General features: G+C 35.4%; 3 protein-coding genes across 3 annotated transcripts; all 3 read right to left on the bottom strand.

The window, feature by feature from the left end:
- Window positions 1–695: 695 nt before the first annotated feature.
- On the bottom strand, window positions 696–11,430 carry LOC113080263 (E3 ubiquitin/ISG15 ligase TRIM25-like). The gene is made up of 7 exons (XM_026252465.1): window positions 10,774–11,430; window positions 10,587–10,682; window positions 9,228–9,461; window positions 4,326–4,479; window positions 4,181–4,240; window positions 1,561–1,647; window positions 696–1,250 (listed from the first exon to the last, which is right to left on the bottom strand). Exons 1-7 carry the CDS (start codon window positions 11,368–11,370, stop codon window positions 1,195–1,197), a joined length of 1,284 nt encoding a protein of 427 aa, XP_026108250.1. The 5' UTR covers window positions 11,371–11,430; the 3' UTR covers window positions 696–1,194.
- Window positions 11,431–13,511: 2,081 nt separating this feature from the next.
- LOC113080266 (protein THEM6-like) lies at window positions 13,512–15,984 on the bottom strand. The gene is made up of 3 exons (XM_026252472.1): window positions 15,477–15,984; window positions 14,584–15,088; window positions 13,512–14,307 (listed from the first exon to the last, which is right to left on the bottom strand). Exons 1-3 carry the CDS (start codon window positions 15,485–15,487, stop codon window positions 14,200–14,202), a joined length of 624 nt encoding a protein of 207 aa, XP_026108257.1. The 5' UTR covers window positions 15,488–15,984; the 3' UTR covers window positions 13,512–14,199.
- A 114-nt stretch (window positions 15,985–16,098) lies between these two features.
- LOC113080267 (protein THEM6-like) lies at window positions 16,099–20,052 on the bottom strand. The gene is made up of 3 exons (XM_026252473.1): window positions 19,977–20,052; window positions 17,388–17,892; window positions 16,099–16,462 (listed from the first exon to the last, which is right to left on the bottom strand). Coding segments are annotated over exons 1-3 (618 nt in total). The 5' UTR covers window positions 19,979–20,052; the 3' UTR covers window positions 16,099–16,351.
- Between the last annotated feature and the right edge of the window lie 4,980 nt (window positions 20,053–25,032).

The raw sequence follows: 25,032 nt of genomic DNA, 5'->3' as shown, positions 1-25,032 counted from the left end.
AGATAACTGTTTCTGAAGAAGTTCTTCTTCGTAGTTCCTTAAATAATTAAGAATGCATAGGAACCCAATTCTGATACAAAGATGCTTTATTAAATGATCATTATGAAGAAAAGCGGAAATGATTACATAAAAATTTATAATTATGACTTGCCAAAAATATTAGCCACTAAGTCATAATTATGAAAGGAAAGGCATGAAATAAAAAATGTTGGAGGCCTCAAAATGTAAAAATATATAATTATAAAGTCTATATGTAGACCTTTGTAAATATTCAATCATAATTAAACTTTAAATCAGAAAGTCTAAATTATGATACAAAATCATGACAAATTATAATTATGGCAAGTCTAAATATAGGATATTGAGTCATAATTATGGGATAGGTTTTTAAATCATATTTCATATTGTAATCATAACTCCAATTTACAATTATGTTTACCAATATTATTTTTGTTTCTTGGCAAAACTTAAGATTCCAAAATAAAGAGATGTTAAAAACCATGATTGATATTGTCCTGGGTTCATTCGTCACATTAAAAAAGAAAACTCAAGTCAAGTGCATTGAATAAGCAAACAAAATTTAGACTTTTTTCTTTTTTGTTTGGCAACAGAGTCAAATTCCAGAGCCATCAAATGGTTTAAAAGAAGCTTGAGAATTGACACGTGATATGAGAAATAAGTATTGAACAACCTTATTTTAAAAAATCTTGCAATTAAACAACGTTTAATACACACAAATACATCTCAAACATACAGTATAAAGATTAAATGAACATCTGTTAATAGACAGACAGCGTCAGTGAATAAAACACTAATCATTTACACAAGTATAACACTCTAGAATGTGTTTAATTAAAACTTAAGAAAATACTATAATCATAGCTTAATCAACAGGCAAATATTTTAAAAGTTTTGATCACACAATATTGCAACTTTCACTCCAAACACATCTGTAATTGTAAGATATACAGATTAACATAAATTTAAAGTTAATACCATTGAGACTTGGATGGTAGACACTGAAACGCATCTGTATTTACATTTCTGTCTTATGTAGTAATAAGAGTTTGCGGTTAATATACTGTAGCTTTACTTTTTTTTTTTTTTACCATGAAAATGTACATGTTCCAAAACAAACCGACTTTGGCCTCTTGACTGAATTCTCATCAGGCGTTTCTCAGGCCGATCTTAAAGCTACCTTCGCCTCCTACGCGGCTGCAGTCTCTGACGAGAACCTTGTGGTCTGGATCCTAAAGAACAAAAGAAAACTATTATTTACTGTATGCAAAAAAAGAGATGGTCAACATTCTACACTTTAAAAGAAAAATGTCCTGTCAACATATTACAAGTAATTACAAGTATGTTATTGTATATTTACAGACATTTCTTTCCACTTACTACACTACACTGCATTTTAAAATACAGGTAAAACATCTGGCAAAAAATTCTAAATCAACACTGAAAACAAAAATAATTAAATAAAAACTATCACAGAACACTGTCCCAATTTTTTCCTGACTTTTAGTCAAGTGTGAAATAAAAGCTTTTCCTGACACTCACCGAATGATGAGAATGGAAACACAGTAATTGTCGGGACACTCATGGTAAACGTGCTCTGTACAGGCTGACCAAAGAGCGGTGCTGAAGCTACGAAATAAACATCCTGTTAATACTGCAAGCTTCCTCACATGTAGTAAAAACATGAAATGCTTTACTTTACTGTACATGTAATGAATCCAGAATATATGGAACTTTCACTTTTTGAAATAAGTTACAAAACTATATACATTTTATATACAGTATTGTTCAAAATAATAGCAGTACAATGTGACTAACCAGAATAATCAAGGTTTTTAGTATATTTTTTATTGCTACGTGGCAAACAAGTTACCAGTAGGTTCAGTAGATTGTCAGAAAACAAACAAGACCCAGCATTCATGATATGCACGCTCTTAAGGCTGTGCAATTGGGCAATTAGTTGAAAGGGGTGTGTTCAAAAAAATAGCAGTGTCTACCTTTGACTGTACAAACTCAAAACTATTTTGTACAAACATTTTTTTTTTCTGGGATTTAGCAATCCTGTGAATCACTAAACTAATATTTAGTTGTATGACCACAGTTTTTTAAAACTGCTTGACATCTGTGTGGCATGGAGTCAACCAACTTGTGGCACCTCTCAGCTGTTATTCCACTCCATGATTCTTTAACAACATTCCACAATTCATTCACATTTCTTGGTTTTGCTTCAGAAACAGCATTTTTGATATCACCCCACAAGTTCTCAATTGGATTAAGGTCTGGAGATTGGGCTGGCCACTCCATAACATTAATTTTGTTGGTTTGGAACCAAGACTTTGCCCGTTTACTAGTGTGTTTTGGGTCATTGTCTTGTTGAAACAACCATTTCAAGGGCATGTCCTCTTCAGCATAGGGCAACATGACCTCTTCAAGTATTTTAACATATGCAAACTGATCCATGATCCCTGGTATGCGATAAATAGGCCCAACACCATAGTAGGAGAAACATGCCCATATCATGATGCTTGCACCTCCATGCTTCACTGTCTTCACTGTGTACTGTGGCTTGAATTCAGAGTTTGGGGGTCGTCTCACAAACTGCCTGTGGCCCTTGGGCCCAAAAAGAACGATTTTACTCTCATCAGTCCACAAAATGTTCCTCCATTTCTCTTTAGGCCAGTTGATGTGTTCTTTGGCAAATTGTAACCTCTTCTGCACATGCCTTTTTTTTAACAGAGGGACTTTGCGGGGGATTCTTGAAAATAGATTAGCTTCACACAGACGTCTTCTAACTGTCACAGTACTTACAGGTAACTCCAGACTGTCTTTGATCATCCTGGAGGTGATCATAGGCTGAGCCTTTGCCATTCTGGTTATTCTTCTATCCATTTTGATGGTTGTCTTCCATTTTCTTCCACGTCTCTCTGGTTTTGCTCTCCATTTTAAGGCATTGGAGATCATTTTAGCTGAACAGCCTATCATTTTTTGCACCTCTTTATAGGTTTTCCCCTCTCTAATCAACTTTTTAATCAAAGTACGCTGTTCTTCTGAACAATGTCTTGAACGACCCATTTTCCTCAGCTTTCAAATGCATGTTCAACAAGTGTTGGCTTCATCCTTAAATAGGGGCCACCTGATTCACACCTGTTTCTTCACAAAATTGATGACCTCAGTGATTGAATGCCACACTGCTATTTTTTTGAACACACCCCTTTCAACTAATTCAATGAATTGCCCAATTGCACAGCCTTAAGAGCGTGCATATCATGAATGCTGGGTCTCATTTGTTTTCTGAGAATCTACTGAACCTACTGGTAACTTGTTTGCCACGTAGCAATAAAAAATATACGGAAAACCTTGATTATTCTGGTTAGTCACATTGTACTGCTATTATTTTGAACAATACTGTATATCTATATCTATATATATATATATATATATATATATATATATATATATATATATATATATATATATATATATATATATATATATATATATATTACACACACACGTCTACATTTGAAGTGGGTCAAAGCCTTTAATCAAAGTTGTCCTAAAACCTAAAACGTGTTCTTGTCTTAGGACAACTTTGATTAAATATTTTTAAGCACTTCAAATGTAAATTCATAATTTCATCCGACAAAGAATACATTAAACTGATAAATGAGTAAAGCCACATTGTTACAAAATTATAAAAAAAATAATATAATATATATTTTTTTTAAATCACTTTACTTTTTTTTACTTTTGATCAAGTTAATGCAGCCTTGGTGAGCAAAAAAAAAAAAAAAAAAAAAAAAGACCGGTAGTGTACAGTAAGTGCGCTCTCAACATTAAATCTCTCAAAAATGTATTAGTATCTTATCAACAAGCCATTCTGAGATTCTACTGAAATCAAGGGTGAGTTCTGTTTCCTACACAAAAATAAAGCAGCTTTATTCTCATTTTTGGTTCCATTAAGAATCTTTAACAACCATGGAAACGTTACATTCCAAAAAAAGGCTCTTTATAGTAGAAAAAGGATCTTTGTATCTTTAAGAAAATAACGGTTCTTTTAAGAACGGATCAATACAAGGTTCTTCAGGTAACCAAAAAAATTAAGTTCACTAGGTTTTAGAAAGTCTTCATTTAATGCATTTTTAATTCTATGGCCTCTTACCTGTAATGGACTCTGAATCTGTCTTTGGTTTGGTTCTCTCAATAATAGTAACGTGATTCACTGCAAACCAGAGCAGAGGGTTAGATCAAGTACTCAAAGTAACTTCACAAAACAATGAAATGTCTCCAAATGCAAGTCTGTTCACCTTTCTCTGAGATATTGACAAATCCTCCCTGGCAGACGTCCTCGAGGAGAGCCTGGAACTCTGTCAGCGCCGCCATCATGGATCCAAAGTTTGGGTCAGAGGTGATGTTTGGTAAGTCAGCCAGCACAGGCTGAGCACACAGAGACCTGCAGTTCTGAACCAGAGTTAGCGAATGAAAACTGTTACATGTAGCTCTGGGCAGTGGTCTGACTTCAAACTTACATGAATCAAAAATGGAATACAATCCAAATACAATTCCTGATACTAGTTTCAGCTCACAAAAGCAGACACTGATGCAATCTCAATTCCATGTCTCTCTAAGTCCTTTGAAGTTTTGAAAAAAAAAAAAGCAGGAGATTGAAAGTTCTGCTAAGAGCCTTTCTTTAGCATACGCTCACATCTGAAGGAAAAAACTGAATACAGTACCTTGTATAAATGTAGTAATGTTTGTATTGTCTGAATATTGCAATTCACATCTGCGAGTTCATAATTCACCATTCTGACTTTATGTCTTATATTTATGAGGTTATTACAATTAAAATTTTGAGTTCAAAACTTACAGGTCTGTCTTTTTTATATTCATAACACAATTTTGACTTTTATTTATTTATTGAGTATTTTTGAGGGAACATCTTGCAGTTTTTAGTTTTTACAATTTACAATGTATTCCTCACAATATCTCATAATTCTCTCATAACACAAAATTCTGTCTTAATTTCCCACAATTAAAAGTTTATATTTTGCAATTTAGATATTTTTTCACACAATTGTGAGTTCAAAGTTTATATCTCACAATATATAATGTAGAGTTACATTTGAAAACACAATTCTGACAATTTCTCACAATTTCAAGTTTATTTCTTGCATCATTGAGGTAAAATACTGCAATTCAGCTTTTCAAATTATTTCTTATTCTTAGCCTAAGAATAACATAAATTCTGACTGCTTAGGTTTATATTTCGCAATTTTGAGTTACATCTTGCAATTTAGACACTTTTCATCAAAATTGTGAGTTTATAACAGACCGTTCGGACTTGATTTCTCACATTTCAGAGTCAACATTGCAATTCATACTTTTTTTCTCAGACTTCTCAGATATAAACTAGTGCTGTCAATCGATGAAAAAAAATTAACTAATTAATCGCACAATTTTTTAAAATTAATCGCGATTAATCGCCAATAAAAGACTGAAACTTTTGGGATATGTAAATGTAAAATGTAAAAAATTAATGTAAACTCAAGACAAAGAAACTATTTAAATGCAAAATATGATTGTTTATTGGAATTTTTGTTTAACTTGTAACACAGATTTTCTCATGTAAACAACATACCTGCAATAAACCATCAATATCCTCCAAATTAACTGTTGGCTTGAAAGCCATATTTATTACAGAAATAAAAACACAGGCATGTAAGTACCATTTGAATTTCAAAACAATCAATGCCAATAAAAAACAAAAATGATTTCCATGTTGAATTCTAAGTGGACTGCAAAAAAATTCCAAAGTATAGTCATTGCCAGTGCTTTAAGTGGGCCAGTACGCACAGGTACTCAGTACCGCCACTTCCAAATATAGCTCTTGAGCGTACCGCCACCTATCCGTGCGCCCAGAACGTGCTTGTAGCGTACCGGTACGCTCATTTGGACATCTGTTTTAATAGAGGTTTTAATCTTTTACCTGCACTGCCGATTTTCAGAGCGCCCTTCACAATGCAAGCTTCCTAATTCATCCCACCCAGAGCAGAAACTACATTACCCATTCACCCTTAAGTTATACAAGTGAATAGCGCATGTGTCGCTTTTCCCACTGTTAAGTGTCAACAACTCAACGTGGCCGGAGAAGGTGTGTGAAACTCGTTGTGAGTTATACTAAAGCAAAATCTTGAGTATTTATTGTCTGATAAACATTAAAAACTGTCTGCGGAGGTTGAGTCGTCATGCAGCCCCCGCTGGCTGTTCATTGGCTGCAGCATCTTTTTTCTAAGTTCTAAAAAAATACCGTAGACGGCAAGGCACAAATTTAGATATTCATTTATCTAATTAATCTATAGCCTATGCACAAAGACAATATGATCTTTTTGTCCCCTTTTTGTTTTAAAGCTTGATGAAGAGAGAGAGCGCAAGTTGCTGCAGCTGAGGAGGACAGTGATGCACGCGCACAGGAGTGATTGACAGTTCGCGGCACTGTGTACAAAAAAAAACTCCGCTACACAATTATTTTGTTATTTTCGTTTAAGCTCATTAACGTTTTTTTTAAACAATGACATTTGAGTGCATGATTTTAATGTTGCTGTTTCTTGTGGCAGACTAAATGAAGAGTAATGTTTCTTGTGGCAGACTGAAGAGTAATCCGGCAGAGATTTATACTGAAACTTTCCGTCTAAAAGTCCTTCCTTGGTCTTATCCATATTTCTTTGCACGTTGAACACACAAGGCCACAACTGGAAATAAAAAAAAAACTGCAACCGCGTTAATTGCGTTATTTTTTTTTAACGCGTTAAATATTTCAAATTAATCGAATGCGTTAACGCGCTAATTTTGACAGCACTAATACAGTATTGTTCAAAATAATAGCAGTACAATGTGACTAACCAGAATAATCAAGGTTTTTAGTATATTTTTTATTGCTACGTGGCAAACAAGTTACCAGAAGGTTCAGTAGATTGTCAGAAAACAAACAAGACCCAGCATTCATGATATGCACGCTCTTAAGGCTGTGCAATTGGGCAATTAGTTGAAAGGGGTGTGTTCAAAAAAATAGCAGTGTCTACCTTTGACTGTACAAACTCAAAACTATTTTGTACAAACATTTTTTTTTTCTGGGATTTAGCAATCCTGTGAATCACTAAACTAATATTTAGTTGTATGACCACAGTTTTTTTAAAACTGCTTGACATCTGTGTGGCATGGAGTCAACCAAATTGTGGCACCTCTCAGCTGTTATTCCACTCCATGATTCTTTAACAACATTCCACAATTCATTCACATTTCTTGGTTTTGCTTCAGAAACAGCATTTTTGATATCACCCCACAAGTTCTCAATTGGATTAAGGTCTGGAGATTGGGCTGGCCACTCCATAACATTAATTTTGTCGGTTTGGAACCAAGACTTTGCCCGTTTACTAGTGTGTTTTGGGTCATTGTCTTGTTGAAACAACCATTTCAAGGGCATGTCCTCTTCAGCATAGGGCAACATGACCTCTTCAAGTATTTTAACATATGCAAACTGATCCATGATCCCTGGTATGCGATAAATAGGCCCAACACCATCGTAGGAGAAACATGCCCATATCATGATGCTTGCACCTCCATGCTTCACTGTCTTCACTGTGTACTGTGGCTTGAATTCAGAGTTTGGGGGTCGTCTCACAAACTGCCTGTGGCCCTTGGACCCAAAAAGAACAATTTTACTCTCATCAGTCCACAAAATGTTCCTCCATTTCTCTTTAGGCCAGTTGATGTGTTCTTTGGCAAATTGTAACCTCTTCTGCACATGCCTTTTTTTTAACAGAGGGACTTTGCGGGGGATTCTTGAAAATAGATTAGCTTCACACAGACGTCTTCTAACTGTCACAGTACTTACAGGTAACTCCAGACTGTCTTTGGTCTTCCGTTTTCTTCCACGTCTCTCTGGTTTTGCTCTCCATTTTAAGGCATTGGAGATCATTTTAGCTGAACAGCCTATCATTTTTTGCACCTCTTTATAGGTTTCCCCTCTCTAATCAACTTTTTAATCAAAGTACGCTGTTCTTCTGAACAATGTCTTGAACGACCCATTTTCCTCAGCTTTCAAATGCATGTTCAACAAGTGTTGGCTTCATCCTTAAATAGGGGCCACCTGATTCACACCTGTTTCTTCACAAAATTGATGACCTCAGTGATTGAATGCCACACTGCTATTTTTTTGAACACACCCCTTTCAACTAATTCAACTAATTGCCCAATTGCACAGCCTTAAGAGCGTGCATATCATGAATGCTGGGTCTCATTTGTTTTCTGAGAATCTACTGAACCTACTGGTAACTTGTTTGCCACGTAGCAATAAAAAAATATACGAAAAACCTTGATTATTCTGGTTAGTCACATTGTACTGCTATTATTTTGAACAATACTGTATAAACATGCAATTCTGAGAAAGCTGAAATTTCAAAACAAATCAATAAAATTCAATAAAATTTTACTTTAAGCCTCCATGTATATAATACATGCATTATAAAGATACTAATAATGTATAACAATGCATAATATCTCTTCATAAATAATTGTAACCAAAGTTAGAAACATAATAATCAACCTTTTTTTTGTCAAGTGTTTTAATACACTTTCTAAATGTGTGAGAATGAATATTACGGTAAGTATATTAAATGTATTAAAACTGTGGATGCAATTTTTAATGAGATCATACAAGGCATTATAAGTTGCATTACAAGGCATAATTAATATATTAAAACAAGTTTTAAAATTCATTATGAATAAAGGCTTTAATTAAACTGTTACCAAAAAATTGTGCCTTACTGTCCTGTTTGAATTTCACAAGCCCATATGTTTTCTAGATATGGAAAAGGCAGTTCAGAAATTCGATCCAAGGTCTACTTTTGAGTTTCATCAAAAAAATAGAGTCATAAGGTTTGAAACAACATGAAGGTGAGGAATTAATTAATTTAACAGTTTTAATCTTTTGGTGATCTACTCTCCTAACATTGAAACCGAGCAGACTAACTATAAAACTTCACAAGGGGTTAAAGATCTGGGCTTCTTACCAAAACACTGATTAAGTTCAAGCCACAGAAAATGTGTTTCATAACCTAATCACCACTGTGTCCTTGATCAAGGCACTTAACCTCAGGAAACCCCGGAGACTTTGGATAAGAAAGCAATCTGTGAACAAACAGCAGCGTTACCTGAAGGAAGGAGATATGGTCCTCTGTTTGCGAGAGCTCTCCTAGTTCAGCGTGTCTTTTCTTCAGCTCTGTTATCTCCTGCTCCAGTTGTTGAAGGAGTGCTTCAGCTTGGCTCACTGCCGCCCTCTCCTGACCCCGGATCAGCTCCGTCACTTCAGCGCGCCGCCGCTCTATGGAGCACACCAGCTCTGTGAAGATGCGCTCGCTCTCCTCGATGGCCGTCTGTGCGGAGAGCTGACAGGAGACAAAAGCAGAATGATAAAGCGTGACTTCGGCTCTAAGGAGGTCATGCGGCGGAAAACAGGATTTTTATTGCTCTTTTGAAGAGTTTGATGTACCATGTAGACGTGCTCAAACTTTCAGAACTCAATCCAAGCAGAACATTCCCTGAGACTAAAGTGCAAAAACAGTTATTCAGAAACCTTTTCACAGCCTCAGCCTTGAGACCATGCTGTATAACAGAGAGCTGCTCAGGGTCACAGTCAAAGCTGGAACTAATCTGTATGATACTTGCACAGGATTTCAAACATATTACTAGATTTAGAATGGAATAGGGTCAACTTGTATGAAAAAAATATATATATATGTATATTAAAAAAAAAAGAAAATTGGGGATTTAAAAAAAAAAATGAATATTGCAATACATTCAGCATTTTTTAAAGACTTTTTGAAGACAGCCCAATTTAATTTGAGATACTATGATTTCAATTATTGGTAAATCTGTATATATACACACATACACACACATATATAATAAATATTATTACCATTTTAAATTACTTTTACTTTCATTTTGAAATGTAATGTATTTTCGTTATTTTGTTATTATATTATATTATATTATATTATATCCTCCAGTCTTCATTGTCAAATTCATTTTAAGAAATAATTCTAACATGTTGAATTGCTGCTAAAAAAAATAAAAAAAATAAAATAAAATATATATTATTTACATTTTTGTGGAAACCAGGATGCAGTTCTGTTTAGGAATCTAAAAGTTAAATAGAATAGCGTTTATTTGAAATAGAAATCTATTGTAACATCATACATTTCTTTGCTGTCACTTTTGATGAATTTAATGCATCCTTGATAAAAAAAAAAGTCTTAATTTGTAAAAACAAAAACAAACAAAAAAACAAAGAAAGAAATTATAAATAAATTATATGTTAATATACAAAAGGAACTAAGCAGCTGTGGGTTTTGCCCCCGATAAATAAACTATTATTGAATAAAAATTTTACAAGATCTGATATTGATTGACCTTAAAACTTCAGTGAAGTCTGTTAGGAGAAAACACACACACTCAGACTCACAGAGAGACACTCACACACACACACACACACACACACACAGCCTCACAGTGAGCATCTGTGTCGCCTCTCTCAGGTCGGCCAGCTCCTTCTCTCTCTCCTGAATCCTCTGCTGGGAAATCCTCTGCATCTCCGCCAGAGCATTCTGGGAAGAAAAACACAGGTTACATAACTTGTCATATTTCTACTGACTCACAAAACAACACACACACTCTAGAAACGCTCCAGCACATCACCTTTTTCTCATTCATCTCTGCTGTAGCTAGAACAGTGTCATGTCCTTTGTGTTCATCAGTTAAACAAAGATAACAAATGCACTGCTGATCAGTGCGGCAGAACACCTCCAGGAGCTTCTCATGGCGAGAGCAGAGCTGTTCTTGAATCATCTTTGAAGGAGAAACCAGCTTGTGTTTCTGAAAGGCAGGAGACTCGTAGTGGGGCTGAAGGTGGGTCTCACAGTAAGACGCCAGACACACCAGGCAAGATTTAAAGGCTTTGTTTTTTGTCCCAGAGCACACATCACACTCCACCTCCCCGGGTTCGGCTTGGGTCGGGTCAGAGTCTGTCGGTCCAGGGTTGAGACCTGTCTTCTTCAGTTTCTCCACCACATCTGCCAGCATTGTGTTCCTGCCCAGCATGGGTCTGGGAGCGAAGCTCTGCCTGCACTGAGGACAGCCATAGATCCCCAGATAGTCGTCCTGGTCCCAGTAGCCTTTAATGCAGCCTTTACAATAACTGTGTCCACATGGGATAGTCACGGGGTCCTTTAAAACATCCAGACATATGGAACAATTGAACTGGTCGTGCTCCAGGAAAACCCCAGCTTGCGCCATTTTATAAGGATTCTTGCCGTCCAACCCAGTGGCAGAATGAAACCAGGCAAGCGTTGTTTATGCAGGAAGCGAGTCACGTGAGTCTGACAGGAGGGGGAGGGGCTGAACAGCTGCTCCGCGCAACAACTGCGCATGTCAGAAAACACTGAGCTGCCGCCTGCAGTTACACTCGGTGCAGTAAAATTAGTGTATATCAGAAAATGAGTCTAGGTCATTTGTCACCACAAAATCAGCACATAAATAAATAATAAATCAATAATTTTATATAATGTATTAGTTTTATTTTAAATTAAAAAAAATAATTTTAGATTTTAGAAACATTTTAAAAACATAAGTTTCTATTTTTATCTAAGTAACTTTAAATCAATTAAAATATATATATATATATATAAATATATATATATATATAAAAGATAACTTTAACTAAAAAATAATGAAACATTATTTACTTGAAATGTGTTATATGTTAAATTATATATATATACGTTAATATATTTGAATATGGAATATATAACTTATAACTAACTTATAAAAGCATTATAAACATTTATTATTTACATTAAATTGAATGTGTGTTTTATATATATATATATATATATATATATATATATATATATATATATATATATATATATATATATACATATATATATATATGTATATATATATACATATATATATATATGTATATATATATATATATATATGTATGTATATATATATATATATATATATATATATATATATATATATATATATATATATATATGTATATACGTATATAAATATATATATATATATATATATGTGTGTGTGTGTGTGTGTGTGTGTATATATATATATATCTATATATTTATATATATATTTTATTATATAGATATATTATTTACTTGAAATGTGTTATATATTAAATTATATATATATATATTCGTTAATATATTTGAATATGGAATATATAACTTATAAAAGCATTATAAACATTTATTATTTACATTAAATTGAATGTGTGTTATATATATATATATATATATATATATATATATATATATATATATATATAAATATTTATATATATTTTATTATATAGAAATTTCCTTCTACTCTCACGAGTCCCTCACTCAGTCCTTGCTGCTGAAAAACAGTCCCACAGAGACTGCTACCAGCTCACTTTACTTTCGGGATGGTACTCTGCAGGTGATGGCCAGAGCTGGTTTCCTTCAAATATGATGTTTGGAAATGAGGTCAGATCAGAGATTCTTGTTTCTCATATTCTTAGGGTCATTTAGGTGTTTTTTTTTTTTTTTTTTTTTGCAAATTCTAAGTGTGTTTTCATGTGTCTACACTGAGGAGAGGACTGAGTCTGGCCACACCGCCATAAAGCACACATCGGTGGGGTGCTGCAGTGATGGAAGTCCTTCTGTAGATTTCTCCAATCTGAATATATGATCATGGAGCTCAACTAGAATGACCATCAGCTTCTTGGTCACGACACTCACCAAAGTCTCCATCAATCGTTTGGCCAGGAGGCCAACTCTAGGAAGAGTCCTGGTTGTTTCAAACTTCCTCCATTAAGAGCAACAGAGACTACATGCTTCTCTGACCCTTCAGTGAAGCAGAATCTTTTTCTTAACTTTTCTCCAGATGTGTGGCTTGATGCAAACCTGTTTTTGAGCTCTGCAGGCCGTTCTTTTGATCTTAGAGCTTTGGTTTTTGCTCTGATATGCATTATCACCTGTTAAACCTGTTATTAAGACATGTGTGCCTTTCCAAATCATACCCATTCAATTGAATTTGCCATCCACAGGTTACCTTCACTCAAAGTGAGCTAAATTTCAACTGTCCCAGATAAGGATATGAATACTTGCAATGTCACTGTATTTTTTATACATATATACACACACACACACACACACACACACACACACATATATATATACAGGAATATGTTAAGTCATATAAGAACTTTGTACAGAATTTGTCATATTTTCGTATTTAGGAACAGCGTGACATGACAGTGTTTTGACACTAGATGGCAGTAGTGCTGCTCTCACATGATCCAGATACATGAACACAGTTTCTAAACAAAATACAAATGCTTTTAATAAATCAGAAACATACAAACATTATTTATAATGCAGGACTTTATTTCACAAAGCAAGTCTTCAAATTTCATTACAGGTGCTTAAATTACTTTACATACAGACTCTTCTCAAAGAAATTATGCAAATCTCAGAAAAAATATTTGAATAAATACATGTTCCCTTTTCATAAATAACAACAATAATAAACCGTTTCAGTTTTAAATTTGAATAAATACCTAGATTTACATATCTGACCAGCACAACAAATCCATGATGTGATATGATTTAACAATACATTTCTCATAACTCATCTACCATTTATACTATTAAAATACTCAGTGCAAATCTTTTGGACATTATTTTTCTTATGTTCATGTGCGTATTTGGTAAAAGGAGCGTTAAAAAGCCCCCAGCGTTCAAGTGAATGGAGTTAAGTTTTCAACATTCGTTCATGCGCTCTGTTTCTCAACAGAGATTCATGCTCAGTGGTTTGTCAGTCATATTTCTTACAGCTTCTGGAATGGATTTTGTAAGTACCATACTGACGTTGTAATACTTTTAAACAAATAAACTACACGGAGGGCTGGTGTGGTGGACTAAACACTGGAGCTGCCAACAGCCGCAGGTTCTGGACCAGAAAACCTTTTTGAAACTTTAAAACGGACATTAGAGAGTTATGGTTTCAAGGTTAGCATCACCGGAAACTTACATGCAGAAGGAAGGCTTACGGTAAGAGTCTTTAAAATGATCATTTGGTCTTGTCGTCCAGGCCACTCTCTGCTCTCAGAGCCTGACTGCTGGCAGAGATGAACCTGATCCAGTGCTGAAGATCCTCTGATATCTCAGGGCAGTCCACCTTCAGATCAGAGACACATATGTTAGATCAACAGAAACATACCCTATATAAAAAACACAAGGTATTACCATATTACACATCTAACAATATGGTATTATCAAAAATTCAAAAATATTATCAATGTTCACGGTAAACCAAGGAGTGTCATGGTATACAAATATTTAACATTACATTATTATATTTTTGGATGGGGTTTTCTGGCACAGGGATGAGCACATTTGGGGCTTTTAAAATAATAATAATAAAAAAGTTTAATGCACATGGTATAATCCATACCTTCCTCTTGCAAAGGTGCTCCAGGATCCTCTGTGGATTTCCGCGAATGACATTCTGCCTGCACAGCATGACAGCAGACACGAACCCGTCTGTCTTGGACACGAACCTCTGCTCCAGGTAGAAGGACTTCTCGTCCCACGCCACCATCCGCGTGCGCAGCTCGAAGGCCTCGCCGAACCCCAGTGAGCGTCGGTACCGGATGGTCGTGGCTCCGATCAGCATGGAGGCATCGAGCGCGCGCGCGGCCAGGAAGAGCCCGTTCCGCGTGCAGTACGCGTAGCGCGCGAAGTCGCACTCGCGCAGATAGCGCGCGTTATTCATGTGACACATAAAGTCCAGGTCGTGGAGGAAAACCCGTCCGTGGACCACCTGCTCCTCCAGAACGTCTCGAACCGGCCCCTGGAACCAGGACTTGATCACCATCCACGTCGCTCTCAGGAAGTACCAGACGTCAAAACTGCTGAAGAGGAGCAGAGAGCCGGACACAATCCACAGCAGCATGATTCTGTCGCACAGTGGAGATTATGAATTATTCACATCATGGATAATTCATACAGATCACGTGCAGAACTGGGTTTCTAAGGAAGTATCACGCTTGCTAAAAACTGCACGCAGGACATCATTGGATCTTTTTAGAATAAATATAAAATTTTACATATATTTAAAAATCGCTATGGAAGTACCTCACATCATTCATTCATATCAGAAATGAATCAAAAGTCAACGTACTCATTAAATATCAGAAGCACATGTAGTTTATAGACAAGGTCGTGCAACGAAACCTATCCTAAGTAGAATGGTTTGAGTTTTAGTACGTGCAAATTGATGAAAAACGTGTGTTTATGAGTGTTCATAATCATAATATTGTCAAATACGATATTATAGTTACTTACTCGATTGACATCCGCAAGACACCGGCTTCACGCGCTTCCGCACAGACAGAAACTGCGCTCTGATTGGTTGGACGAGGCCACGTGACATACGTAAGCGCGGACAGACTGTGACGTGTGAACACAATCACACTATATTTTATTTATATACATTTTCTAAACGCAAACCTCTTTTTTGAGATTCAAACCTGAAATGAAAATGTCTTTTGAATCTCTTGAATTCTCTTCAAACTTAAAAGCAATAAGAACAATGGCTTTGCTAAAGAACTTGGCACTTCCTCTGAACTGAATGACCCTGGACTGTCTTGCATTGTTATGATTTGATGTGACTGTTTTAATTGTTTTTAAAGCATTCAATAAATGAGTTATATATTTTTTTTGAACAAGCATTTTTTTTTTGCTGCTACTTGGATGTGTTGGAATAATTCCCAGTTCAATGTACACCAAGTAATATATTATTTTGTGTAGAAGTTATTAAAGAAATTGAGATATATAATTTAATCCATTTCAATCAACAAAAATCTTCTGAATTTGTGCATTAGGAAAGCCAAAAATATAAAGAGAAATAGTTATTTCAGAATAACAGGATTAGAAAACAGAACTTAAATTGTGCATACTGCGTAAGTGACAGTTATTTGTTTCATTTATTTGTATTGTTTTGTTTCCCTTTCTATTAATGCTTCACACTCCAGTCCAGTGGGTGGCAGTAATACACAATAACAAAAATCTCTTTGAGAAATTGTTTCTACATATTCTCAATCATACAGTATGCACAATACATAATGCATCCTCAATCAGACATTTAGATCATGGTTTTATTTTGCATTGCAGTGTTTGTGTAAACTAGTGTTTGAGAGTTAATTTAAGGCAGTGAGCCGTCATTTGCTCTTTTTATCATCAAGCTGACATTCCCCCCGGAGGGCTTTACTGCTGGCTGAGATGAAACTGATCCAGTGCTGCAGGTCTTCAGGAAATTCTGGCACTTCAACCTACAAAATCAGTTCATAAACATCAGGCTTCAGTGTTTTGGGAAAAAGATAATTAACATTCAACTGGAACAATATATACATTTATAACATTTTTGTGAACCATTTCTTTAACCATCTGGTTTTCCTTGTTCCCAAAGTGTCAACAAGCTTAACTTTTTTCCATGAAATGAATGTACTGTCAGTAATTTTATTACTGAATCATTTATTCTTTAATACTTTGCTTTTGTAGGGGATTTCATGGTACTACACACTATATTCACCTCCAAATTACGTATAATTTATTTGTATTTAATACAAATATTAGAAAAACATTCCTAATACAGTGTTTATACAGGGTGGTGTGTTCCTTATTTGCTTATAAAAATATTTTCAGACATTATAAATTGCTTTTATAAAGTAGCATTTGGATATACATTTAGACATTATCAAAGACTACACTGAGTCTGATTTGTAGATTGAACAGCAAAAAATTGCTCTGTATTTTCACTTTTTTTTTGTTTTGTTAAGATGACGTAGACTTTTATGGAAGCTCTTTTTAGCTACAAAAAAGTAATTGCAACTTTTTAACTCACTATTCTGACATTTTATCACAATTCTGAGAAGGAAAAAAAACTCTGAATTGTGAAAACCTGCAAATGAAAAAAAAGTGAAAAAGCTGTAATACATTTTTTTTTTTTTTCTGAAATTCTGTTATCAACATTATTTTAATTCTAAATTTTATCTGAATTGTGAATTTCTATCATGCAATTCTGCATTAATAAACAGACTTTAATAGCATTTTTGAATCATGTCCAAATTTTTCATGTGTTTATATATATACTGCCACAACTGTAAAAAGATTGTATAATTCCAATGAAGTAAAACATAAAAAATCAGTTTAAAATAACAGAAGACCACCAGTGAGGTAAACGTCTTATCTGCTCACCTTTCTCTTGCACAGGTGTTGCAGGATCTTGTCCGGACTGCTGCGCAGGACATTCTGTTTGCAGAACATGACAGCCGACACCATCCCATCTTTACAAGACACAAACCTCTGCTCCAGGTAAAATGACTTCTCGTCCCAGGTAATGATTCGACTGTGAATCTCAAACGCCTCACCGATACACAGCGGCCGTCTATAGCGGATGGTAGTTGCCCCAACGACCACGGTGGCCCCTAGAGCTCTTAAAGCCTTGAACACCCCATTGCGGGAATAAAGAGAGAAACGGGCAAAGTCACACTCGCGCAGGTAGCGGGCATTATTCATGTGGCAAAGGTCAACGTCATGGAGAACCACTCGTCCACTTGCAGTCTGCTCAGCTGTGATATCAAATACGGGTGAGAGGAACCAGGCCCTGACCAGCACAACCACTACCCGTAAATAATACCACACATCCAGACTGCAGAACAGGAGTAACAGCACACCCACAATCCACAGCAGCACGTCCTCCCTGCAATATACAGAAGTCAAATTGTGGCCAGAATAATAGATATATACGTTCTTAATTCACCCTTGAACAAATAAATGCCTAAAAAGCTCTTAAAATCACAGCAGAAATATTAAAGGGACAATAAGTAACTTTTTAGGTATTTTATTATCTAAAATCAATATTTTTATTCATAAATATGCCCTCAATGGTGTACAAATACCTATGCCAATGTTTAAACTAATCCTCGTAAATGAAGAATTTATTATCTTTATATACATGGGACGGTAGGTCGACGGAGGCTTCCATGTAGTTCCGCCATCTTGCAAAACTATAATAGCAGAGAGGGACAAAAAGTACTAAGCCAACGCGTTTCCACAGCGCGTTTTCGGTCAGAGCCAGAAACGCAGGTGCAGAGCAGTGAGAGGCGCTTGAAACTGCACCGGCAAGTTTAAAAGTCTGGATTGCATTCTTATTATGGACCATACATATGCCGCGCCACAGGAGAAGAAAACATCGTCGCCAAAACAGTCAAAAATAGAACGTAAAAGGAAACGTGACCGTAGATTACAGAAAACAAGAGTTAATGTCGGGGAAGCTTTTTCTAGGTGGAAAGAGCTAATGCTTGATAAAGATTTCAAAAGAGACGCTGAAGTGGCCAGTTTTCTGTGTTACAATCTATATTATAAAATTTTTTTTATATCTAACAATGCACATAATTCAGAAAATATAACGAATAAAGAAGACATAACTACTAATTACAATATTTCATGTTTTCCACAGTCAGTAATTCATACTGTAACATTCGTTTGTTAGTTGTCATGTTGCAGTTTGTTTGAAATAACACACCTGTTCACCTGAAGGAAAACTCGACGAAGTGCTATTAGAAGACATCCTGTCCAAGCTTTTTGGTACATATCGCCTACCGTAGATGCAACGCGTATTTGAAAAAGCAAGGCGCTGGAGAGCAAAATTAGTTAGAATGCAAAATACAATTTCACCACTAGATGGGAGTAATTCCTACTTACTGTCCCTTTAAATTCATAAAGTCATGGCATTAGGCTAAATGTTGCATGCTCTGCAAAAAAATTAATACCATCACCAGTATTTTTGTCTTGGTTTCTAATACAAATATCTTAACATCCTTAAACCAAGATACATTTACTTGAGATGCAAACTGACTGAACATATGTAGTCTTGTTTTCTGAGGGTTTATGTGGGTTTATGCTTTAAACAAGAACAAATATTTGTCAGTATGAAAACTTTTCTTCCCTTTGAAATAAACAGATTGTTCTTGTTTTAAATCACAAACTCACTTTTAATAAATTTCTCATGACACACGACTTTTTATGTCATTTTGCTACTCGAGTTAATGTATCTTGATATAAGAATCTTTATATACACACACACACACACACACACACACACGTATATATTTGCACTGGAAAACAAACCAAAAATACTGAGGAACAGCATCACTTTTTGACTGTGATCACAGAAAAAGTTATTTCCATATTTTAGTGATTTGATGCAGAGCTATTCAAGTCTAAAGTCTTTTTCTGAGATTTTCAAGATTTTGCTACAAGCCTCGTTCAAGTAGAACTAGTTAGGCTGGTTTGTAAACACGTTGTAACCGCAGAGATTTGTGTCTTCTTTTAAAATGTATGAACGTAATTAAACGTGTTTCCGGAACCAGAAACCAGAGAATGTATTTTTGGTTAAAATGACAAATAAGCTACAACCACAATAATAAGAATAGAACTCATTCAAGCCTACATTTAGTTTACGATCTAGTTATCTAGTTAACACATTTAAATGTAATCTTAAACAGATAAACATAGTTGGTCTGTTAAGATAAATATTTAGCGATTAACGTTACTGAATCGATGTTTAATATTAATTTAATGAACTTCTACTTCTTCGCAGCGGTCTCTATAACAGGTGTTGGTGTTGTTCTTGTTGTTGTATTTTATGAAGGAACTGTTGTGACAGCTGAACAAACCTTTGCGAAATCTGTTTCGAATTTACAACGAACGATAAAATGTACATCAACTAAGTTACTCGTCGGCACTAAATTAAGAGTCGTGAAAGTGTCAAACAGTACTTACATGTCCACGCTGGGTTACCTACCAGTTGCTGTTTCACGTCTTTACGTCCGGCTGAACGCACAATGACACGCCCCCTAAATATGAAGTCACGCAATGCGGTTCCTTAAAACATTTATTATAATTTTACTATATATATATATATATATATATATATATATATATATATATATATATATATATATATATATATATATATATATATATATATATATGTGTATGTATGTATGTATGTATAGTGAAATATATATTTTATTTATACTGTATTTTTTATATGCATATATATTATTAAAAAAAATATGATAATAAATCATTTTAATTCTCAGAATGAATTGTTTAATTATAATTTTGTGTGAAATCTTTACATATAATGAATCAAATAGATAAGCAATTGTTAGTTCTATATTGTGGAAAGCAGTATTCCTCTCCCTGCTATTTATACTGTACATTCTAGCAAATATAGTATTCCATATATTATATTCTTCTAAAAGAAAAATATCTGCATGTACTAAGTGTTTATACTGCATAACATTGTTATTATAGCTTTAGGTCTATTATGTTGCTAATATAGCCATACTGTTTTGATGCTAACATTAATTAGGAGCTTCTTAAATGTGGATACATCTACACTTTCTAGAAATGCTAGCATGAGCAGTTTCGCATATGTCTGAGAAGATTCTCACAGGATTCATGTTGTGAATGAATGTTGATACACGAACTGTAGCAGGATGTTTGTGTGTATTCATATTTAATTAATGGAGCATGTGGGATGCATAAAATTAGCATGGTTTAAACTTTCCCTGTCTTTTGATTCATTCAGGTATTTATATCTGCTGGATTGCTTCCGGCTTTGGCTGCAGTTTGTGTCCTCTGAGAAGTCCTGTAAGTCAATATGAATGATGAATTACAGGAGATTGAGCCAGTGACGGAGAGGGATGAACAGGCCTTCAGAACGTCTGAAAGAGAGGGAAGATCACTGTAGCTATCTTCCCCCGTTCTCCTTTCAAATGCGGCATTACCACATGAATTCATCAAGGCTTTAACGTGAAAATAATAGCCCCGCTGTGTGTCTGAATGTGAATAATCAGCTGAAGTTAAATGGTCTGAAATTCCAGGAAGACAGACGTCGTATCAAGAGTAAAGCATTAGTCATGACACTTCTGCGTCTCATAAACGCCATCCTGTGATTCTGTTGAGACAGGAGAACATTTGAAAAACAGTCGTCCATCACACTAATGGAAATGTATCGATTGTGGTGAGATGTGTTTCTGAAATAGTAATGAGTCTATTGAGGGATCCCTGCTGAAAGGCAATAAGGAGTATTTACAGACGACTGTGTTGATGGGTTGTGAGTGAGTGGTGAAGGACATTCATTTGATTACAAATAGATGAAATACTGTACGGTTACACAAAGACACGCAGATGAAAGCTCACAACATTAAAGCAATGGTCCACATGAAAATTAAAATGTTTCTGACATGTACTTAGCCTCGGGTTATCCAAGTTGAAGATGTGTTTGTTTTTCATCAGAACAGATTTGGAGATATGTTGAATTACTTTGCTTGCTCACCAATGTGATCATCAGTGAATGGGTGCCGTCAAAATGAGAGTCCAAACAGCTGATAAAAACATCACAGTAATCCACACCACTCCGACTCATCAGTTCACATCTTGAGAAGTGAAAAGCTGCATGTTTGTCAGAAACAAACCCATCATTAAGGCGTTTTAACTTTAAACCATCGTTTCTAGTTCATAATATGAGTCCATAATCCATAATAACGCTTCCTCCAGTGAAAAAGTGAATCCAAGAGCAATCTGTCCATTAAATCCCCTGTTCTCTATCACAGCAAATCCACAAACATATTTGTTATGAACTGTTTTCACTTGTAAACAGTGCTTGATCTGTGCTGTAATCTCGTTTCTTCCTGATTCAGATGACTGGAGGGAGGAAGGTTTTGGATTATGAAGTGATATTTTAACTCAAAGCAATGGTTTAATGTTAAAACGTCTTCATGGTGGATTTGTTTCTTACAAACAAGCAGATTTTTACTTTATAAGACATTAACTGATGGAGTGGTGTGGATTACTTATAGATTGTTGTGATGTTTTTATCAGCTGTTTGGACTCTCATTCTGACGGCACCCATTCACAGCAGATGATCCATTGGTGAGCAAGTGATGTGATGTTAAATATTTTCAAATCCATTTTTCATTAAGAAACAAGCTCATCAACATCTTGGATGGCCTGAGAGGGAATACAATTTCTGCAATTTTTTGTTTTTGGGTGAACTATTCCTTCTAACCTATTGACCTTGAACAGACAGTAACACAGAGACAGATGTCTGAATGTGTGTGTGTGTGTGTGTGTTATTGCTCTGTTTGTGCTAAAGCCCTTGTTTTCATTCCTCCCCAAAACCCCAAAGATTAGTGAAAAAGAAAACATCTGTCTATACACCATTGCTCATGTTTCCTTTCTACAATAGCACTTTTTCAATACTGTAATCCTTCAAAGCTGTTTTAGTCATGGCCCACCTCTTTCTCCAGGGTAAAAGCGTGTTCGCGTTCTCAATTCAGTGTTAAAATAATCCCTACAAACCACTCTGCCTATGGACACAAAACATATACACAATCTCACAAGCACACTTACACACTCACAGCTCGTGTAGTGAGTGTTTTGTCGTTCACAGACAGCTGCTCTGTTCTAAAGCCTAGTGGACCAATCCTTGCTGTTTACAAAAGGCAGAATGCTAAATCCTAAAGTCCAATAAGTAATTGCTTTGGAACACAGGCACAAATATTGGATGAAAATGTCAATTTTTAGTTACGTTTAATGGATTGATGGATTAATAAATAAATTTTTAGTCAAATTAAATATGAATTAAATATGCATTAAATAGGAGTATATTTATATCCCTTTAAAATGATAATCACAGTTCCAAAAAAAAGAAAGAAAATGGGCAAAATAAGCACAATAAGAAATATCTCTTGAGCAGAAAATCAGTATATTGATTTCTGAAGGATCATGTGACACTGAAGACTGGAGGAATGATGCATCGCAGGAATAGATTATATTTTAAATAGTGTATATATATATATATATATATATATATATATATATATATATATATATACAAACACATTGAGTATATATTTGGAAAATATTTACATACATTTATATATTTATATTTTCATATTTTATATGATATATAAATCGTGGCCTAATGGTTAGAGGGTTGGACTCCCAATCGAAGGGTTGTGAGTTCTAGTCTCGGGCCGGATGGAATTGTGGGTGGGGGTAGTGCATGAACAGTTCTCTCTCCACCTTCAATACCACGACTTAGGTGTCCTTGAGCAAGGCATCTAACCCCCAACTGCTCCCCGGGCGCCGCAGCATAAATGGCTGCCCACTGCTCCGGGTGTGTGCTCACAGTGTGTGTGTGTGTTCACTGCTCTGTGTGTGTGCATTTCGGATGGGTTAAATGCAGAGCACAAATTCTGAGTATGGGTCACCATTCTTGGCTGAATGTCACTTCAATATATTTCATATATAAACAAAACAGATTTTTCTTAAATACATGCATGTGTTTGTATTTATATATACATAATACATTTATACAGTATACACAAAAACTTTAGTTTTGGATACGATTAATCCAAATTAATTGTTTGACAGCACTCATTTCACAAGACAGACAGCTTTTATTTCAATTTGTAATAATATTTCAGAATATTATGGTTTAAACTGTACCATTAATAAATAAATGCAGCCTTGGTAAACATAAGAGACTCCTGTTTGACTACATGAAAGCGAAAACAAACTTAAATATACATGGCTTATGCTGCATGCTGCATCTCTTTACCTTGGTAATTCTAGCATTTTCAAAACTCATCTTCCACTCAAATTATGCCTTTGTTGTCAGAGGTCAGAGGTCAAATAAATCAACTAAAAATTCCAATTTAGAATGGAATGCAGTATTTTGTCTTGGGAGCGTGTGTTTGTTGTCTTAAAATAAAAAATTCAGATAAGCAGCCGTCTTGGTTTTGGAGCAGCGGTTGGTACAATCTGTCTAGAAAAATGAAGCTATAGACTGATGTGTGTTTATTTAGTACGTGGTGAGGCAAATCTCTCATCTACTCCAGACGTGAGTCTCTGATGTGTAATTACTCTGATCTGGGTCGACATCGACCAGCACAGCCCTGAGGGTATTTACACGCACAGTAAATGCAAACAAACACTACAATACATGCATCTTCATCCCGAATGCACACGGATCTGAACGTATGTGAATGTGGGTCAGCTCGCTTTGATCCCCCTCTCCCTGCTCCATCCGAGGTTAATACGACCCATATATAAACAATAACACAGCCATCAAAAGAGCCCCAACTGGGATTACGAGCACAGATAAGCGAGACTCCAGCTGCATTCTCTACGCAGGGAAACAAACAAACAGGAAAATGTAGAGTTTCTCTTCTTTCTCGTAAACCAATATTAATGTCATCCCAGGATCACATCGCCATGGCGACAGTGCCATTCCTGTTTGCTGAAACTCAGCCTTCCATTGTACGCCATAGTTTTATGGATTTCAGACAATGGGGAAATTACATCACCAAGCTTTTATTTTTATGACGAAGTGCAGCAGCTGAGGACGCATTATTGAGATGTTGGGTTATGCAGTTGACACCTGGGCGGCTATCATTTACGAAAAGCCTGTTTCTGTTGAAGCGTTCATTAACAGCAAGGCTTGGTCCTGAAATAAATTGTGTTATTATCAGTCAGGGAGAGATGCATTATTAAAGTAAGGTGACACACGATTCGTCTCTGTTATGGGATGAGAGTCACCCCGGGAGCACAGAACAAATCAGTTATTCGACACAATTCACTGTTTTTATCTCTATGGAATAAACACACTCATCAATATACTAAAATGACAGTTAAAACAAATGGATCACCCGCTTCTCACTACATTTAAGTTTTTTTTTTCTTCATGTAATTAGACTGTAAAAGACAGTAATGGATGGTTTGTTTGTGTTATTTTGCTGTTGCGCTCCTCTCTGCTTCC

Source organism: Carassius auratus, unplaced genomic scaffold (genome assembly GCF_003368295.1).
Source record: "Carassius auratus strain Wakin unplaced genomic scaffold, ASM336829v1 scaf_tig00030572, whole genome shotgun sequence".
In the NCBI taxonomy this organism is placed as follows: Eukaryota; Metazoa; Chordata; class Actinopteri; order Cypriniformes; family Cyprinidae; genus Carassius; species Carassius auratus.
Note: the sequence above shows the minus strand (reverse complement) of the source record. Positions and strands in the feature narration are given on the sequence as shown.